Source organism: Nannobrachium achirus (genome assembly GCF_963921795.1).
Source record: "Nannobrachium achirus genome assembly, chromosome: 23".
NCBI lineage: Eukaryota > Metazoa > Chordata > Actinopteri > Myctophiformes > Myctophidae > Nannobrachium > Nannobrachium achirus.
Window position 1 is genome coordinate 32,421,717 of NC_137830.1, and position 6,000 is coordinate 32,427,716.

At 43.5% G+C, this 6,000-nt stretch overlaps 1 protein-coding gene across 1 annotated transcript in view; it reads right to left on the minus strand.

Annotated features, from left to right (window-relative positions):
- Window positions 1-6,000, minus strand: part of LOC308308882 (protein O-mannosyl-transferase TMTC2-like) — a gene marked incomplete at both ends in the record, with an annotated part of 106,829 nt that overhangs the window by 7,071 nt on the left and 93,758 nt on the right. The window contains one exon of the mRNA XM_080754338.1: window positions 1,736-1,850. Coding sequence (XP_080610464.1) covers window positions 1,736-1,850 — 115 coding nt within the window. The remainder of the gene's footprint in view (window positions 1-1,735; window positions 1,851-6,000) is intronic.

The window sequence follows — 6,000 nt, forward strand, 5'->3', positions numbered from 1 at the left end:
GGAGAAGAGATCCAGTAGAACAAAGAAAAATTATGTTTGGTTGCGCTCGGGTGTCACGCTCTGAAAATAGCAGCTCACGGTCACAACGCGTCGCAGCTCGACACGCGAGATTGTAGATCAGCTAAATTCTGAATGCTTCAAGTGTGAAACCATGCATTACAAGGCCCAAAATATTTTTTTTCCAACAAAATCAACTGTAGATTTAGTCGATTAAAACATTTCCCATGACTAAAATATGACTAAAACTAAATACATTTTTATTCAAAAGACTGACTAAAGTAAATCAACTTGGAACAATTGATTACTTCTGCATTCGTCCTGTTCTTGTTGTTATCTCCGACTCTTAACCCACCTAAAACATACTAAATCAATTGTAAGTTGTTTTTTGGCAATAAATGATTGAATATTGAATATTAAATGAATGTTCTTCCTTTCCAATGGAAGTCTGGGAGCATCTAAATCTCTCATAGTATATAGGATATATATGAAATCACACCATCCGAGACTCTCTCTCTCAATAGCATCCATGATGGGTTTAAGAGTATCTGTCACAGTGTGCCTGAGCTGGAAATAACCTGTCAGTCCAGATCCTCCAGAACCGGGCAGAATGATTCACCTCATAGCTTTACTCTCACGACTCGAGAGCAAAAACCTCAGCCAAGTTCTTCTGAGACACTGAAAACATTTAACAAATCCTTTGTAGTGGTCTGTGTTTCAGCTGAAGATACTAGAGAGCACTAATGACTTCTCCAGATATGTAGAGCAAGAAACAGTTTAAAGAGCTTCCCAATATTTCTCTGAGCTGCAAAGAGCAGAGTGCACCTGCAGATCTTTTCAAGGCGTTGTAAGACTTGTATCGTCTCTGTCTGGTGGAAACCTCGTAAGACCAAAACTGTTACTTTCCAGGATTCAAATTCCAAAATAGCAAAGGTAGCCGATCGACAAGCTCAAAACGCATCGCTTTGCACAGAGTTTAGAACTTGTGGATCTGCTACTTTTTATGCTTTTGTGTGACTATGTAGTATGTTCAAGTAGGGCGTACATTTATGGGGGAAAAAACACACACACAAAGTTTGAATATGGAGATAAGATGTTTCTGCCCGACAGCAACTATATGACGTCTGCACATGTGCTTGCCGAACTTTAATTGAGAGTTATGGGGTGGGATGTCTAGGTTTAAAAACCCTGGACCATAATTCACATGGACACTAATTATATACCGTACTGTTGCTTGTATGTTTATGTAATAGCCTGTATAAAAGATAAATTCCTCTCAAAACAAGAGTGATTACCAACAGAATTTGGGCACATTTTGGGGGGGATACTATCCACGGTAACATGTCATTAGGTTGAACACCCTTTGGATCGACCACCAAACTCTAACCCTAACCCAAACCCTAATCCTAACCTCAGTAAAACTATGCCTAACTCTAACACTAACCCTAAACCTAACCTCAGTAAACGTGACGCGGGTGATTATCTAACCTGCCGACGCTCGCGGATGATTATCTAACCTGCCGACGCTGTTCGACCCAACGGGAGTTCGACCTATGGGGCAGTCCCCACTATCCACAAGTTTAGATGCAATTATAAAAATGATATAAAATATCGGGACTCGAACCCGCGACACGCTGTCAGGCATCAGAGCCCCTGGACCGGTAGGCCAGCGGGCACCCTGATAAATCATACTATTGGTGTGGAAACAATTAGGGTCCCAGCGGCGCCCCACACCCACCTAAGCATGTGAGCGGCGCTGAACACCACGTCAAACTCTGAGCGGTCCAGCTCTGCGGCTTTCTCTGCCATCTCTGCAGCCTCCTCCACACGAGCCTGTTCCAGTAGAAACTGACCTGGAGGGGAGACACAGAAGCGCTTCAGTTATTCAATTCAATTCTGACATACAAAAGATGTGAGCCAATGGTTCCACAGTCTAGACGAGAACCTGTCAGAACTGCGTGTATAGGGTCCGTTATGACAGCAATGTGTTATTCACTGACTCAGATGCCTTACACATAAACCTGTACAGTACAGGCACATGCACACATATACATGAAAGGGGGCCCTTTTATCCTTCTGTAAAAAGTGCCCTCTCCAGACCATGAATGCAGTTTTTACTATGCTGAAATAAATGCAAATGCTCTCTTTCCATGCCATACCCGAAGGCAGCATTCAAGAGAATTGTCTTGTCCAAACTCTCCTGAACTTGAATGCAGCATCTTATGTTGAAAGAATTTCCCTCCACATGCCACATCTCCAGTATTGACTAGGTTATACTTGGTTTAATGTGGTTTCAAGTACCAAAAATAACCGACCTCCAAGCTCACAACGCGTCGACATTTCTACCAAAAGGCCCTTTTAAATATGTCAGCCCCTGCCCCTCTAACATTCTCTGCACGTCCCTGGTACAGTACATAAGGTTACGGACAGCACAGCAGAGCAGGTGGCCACCCCGACATTAACAAACATCTGGCTTGCGCTGGAGCTTCTTGGAGCTCTCAGCAGGAGCCTCATGCAGTCATTATAAGCCACTGTGAGTCGTCTGATGCTGCCTTGTCTGTAGCGACACCAAAGCGTCTTTGGTACTTGTTCTGATTTTCATTTGTTTGGAGGAGTCGACATTATATTATTGTCAAGGAACCCCAAAATGATACACACCAGGGGACCCCCAAGAGAGAAGATTTGTGAGGATTTGTCAACGTTTCTTGATAAAATGGGGCTTAAACAGTGTCTCATTGTTCAGTTTCTCAAGGACCACTGTGGGTCCTCGGACCCCACTTTGAGAACCACTGTTTTAGACCAACCGATGTATTTTCACTTTTTCCATTGTAAGCTGCAATCTTCTCTGTCAAACGGGCAAATAGTAACGGACTGCACTGGCGTATCAGAAGCATGTTCCTCCTCCATCACAATGACTTCATATTGAATCACATCACTCCAAAAGAATTGTGTCTGTCAGGCCCAGTGCGATGTACCTCAACAACCAGGAAAGGTGAAGTAGTCAAGAGAATGTGGAACTTTCTGATAATCTACACGTATGTAAACCATACATGTAAAAAGCATTTTGCAGACTATCTCTTATATACATGTATATCTTGCAGTTTTTACAAACATGAGAAGTGATTATCAAGGAGGAAAAAGGACTGGTGGCACTCAAGGCTTTAACAAGCTAATAGTGTGAGGTGTGAAAGATTGTGTGACACCGACTGGAATGATAAAACCCATGAGAGCTCTGCGTTGTAGACAAACAAAGGAAGGGAGGACAGGAAAAAGTAAATGAAAGAGACACATGTGGAAGAATCCTCGACAGACAATGCAACGAGAGAGAGAGGGAGAGACAGAGAGAGATAGAGAGAGAGAGACAGAGAGAGAGAGAGAGAGAGAGAGAGAGAGAGTGAGAGAGAGGAGGTTATTTTTACGCCGGTGGTGATGTGTGACAAACACAGGCACGGCGGCGAGGAGGTGTTTCATGTGTTTTCCTGTGGGAGGGCCGCGCCGCCACCTGGCGCGGACGCCGCGGGTGTCTGCTGCTCAGCAGACATAAATTGACTACAGAGTCTGGACACAGATGTAGGAGAGAGCAGTGGCGTCAGTTCAGCAACAGCTAAGGTATGGCAACATGATTGGTGTCTTGGTGTCAAGACACCAGTCATGTTGCCATATCTTAGCAACAAGCATGATGAATTTTTGAGAAGTACAATTTATTTTTCCCCCCCCTGTAGCCAAGGTATGGCAGCTGCCATACCTTGCCATAACCAATTGACGCCTCTGGGAGAGAGGAGCACGCATGGAGCCTCCATGGAGGTGTGTTGCCAGATTTAGCAAGAGAAATAAGCAATCAGGTCTATGAAAACAAGCCCAAAAGAAGTGACTATAATGATGAGCACTTTGAACCTGTATGCTTTGGATATTTGAAAGTAGCCGATCTACAATATCTCAATGCGAAGCAATGTACTGTATTGTGAGCTTGTAGATCTGCAATTCTTAATGAAACCTTAAAAAAGGGAAATGGTTTAACGACACAAATTTAATACGGGGGCACAAAATGATTTCAGATGGGGGTTAGGGACAAATACATATTAAATTGGGGGGGGGGGGGGGGGGGGGGTCCTATGATGTCTATGACGTCTGACATCATACCCTTTTATGCCCATACATGGAGATCCCTGTCTGTAGAACCAGCCAGGCAGCCACACAGATATGGGCTGTCTTGGTCATCTGTCTTGGCCATATATGGATTTTGTTAGTGTGGTATGTGGCCGATGTGGCCTCCATGCATTCCCATATGAAGTCCTGTTAGATATGGGCTTAATATTGATGACATCAGGGAACTCCATATATGGGCATAAAATGGATTCTGTTAGTGTGCCATCAGAGTGAAGCCAGAGCGTGATGTCAGAGCGGCAAACCCATTCTGTTAAGAGTGGTTCCCCTGACATCACAGCTGTGATGTCACAGCGATGTGTCAGGGGAACCACAGTGTCAGGTGTGACCTACAGAGATACGTGCCAGTTTTCATAGTCAACTGCGACCTACGGTTGCAATAAGCAATGTGTTTTAACTGTGAACAATGACAGGAAAGGGGGCTCGTCTCTGTTATCTGAACTCTGGTGGGCTTTCACCCTCTCTGTTCTCACTTCCTTGCACTCCTGTGTGAGTGCGTGCGTGCGTGCGTGTGTGTGTGCGTACACTCTTCTTATTGATTGATTGTGTACTTTATTAGTCAGAAATGTAAACAGTACATGGTGGTACTGAAAGACATTAAAGCTAAAAGGATAACACAAGAAGGTCCTGTGACTTGCGGTACATACTGTATGTATTCGCTTCATTCAACAAATACAAACACTACATGTATGTAGACCTACCAAATGCAATGAAAAGCAGTAAGTAAAAACTAAAAGCAACAAGCAACCAAGTAATCAGTCTCGAAAAATATGAATCAAGCATGTCTCAATAATAACGCTGGGATGTAAAGTGTTTCTTATCAGCGCCTTCTTTTGTGTGTGTGTGTGTGTGTGTGTGTGTGTGTGTGTGTGTGTGTGTGTGTGTGTGTGTGTGTGTGTGTGTGTGTGTGTGTGTGTGTGTGTGTGGTGCACGCGCCTGTCAGTCCCCCAGTATGTGGTACCGCTCATTGCTCAGACAGTGGGTCCGTCGCTCTGCTGTACATACTGTGTGTGTGTGTGTGTGTGTGTGTGTGTGTGTGTGTGTGTGTGTGTGTGTGTGTGTGTGTGCGCGTGTGTGTGTGCGTGTGGTGCACGCGCCTGTCAGTCCCCCAGTATGTGTGCACTGTGCACTGTGCAGAGGTGTAAGTAACTAAGTACATTTACTCAAGTACTGAACTTTGCCACTTTCCAACCTATCTTCATATAATAGGTCCTCACTAATGTTCATAATAAAATTGCAAAAAAAGAATTATACTCGGTCCAAGTCTCTTAGGAGAGCTGTGGGAAGTTCAGAAATCCATAGTCTTGGGACATCATCGTTTGACAGATTTTTACAACATTTTAGAAAAGATATTTTTCATTTTTATTATCGCAAGAACAATAGCTTCCACTTTAACGTGGCAACTTTTCAGGAATAGAAAGCCAGCATTTTGGATTTGGATTCCCCATTGATGATGTCACAAGACTATGGATTTCTAAACTTCCCACAGCTCTCCTAAGAGACTTGGACAGAGTAGATTTTCTTTTTTTTTGCAATTGTATTATGAACATTAGTGAGGACCTATTATATACCACTATTATATACCACCAAAATTATATACCACCAAAATGTGGAAAGCCTTACCGAAGGCCATAAAGGAGTGTGGATCCCTAGCATCCTTTAAAATTGCCCTGAAAAACCACTTACAGGCAGCAGCCGTTCGCAACTGGTAAAAAAACAAACCTAGCCCAGCCCTACCCTCCCCTGCCCCTTCTTTGTATATACTTACTGTTTGTTTAGACTTACTGTTTTATTTTTTTTGTTCTTTCATTTTTTTTTTACATATCTACTGCATAGTAC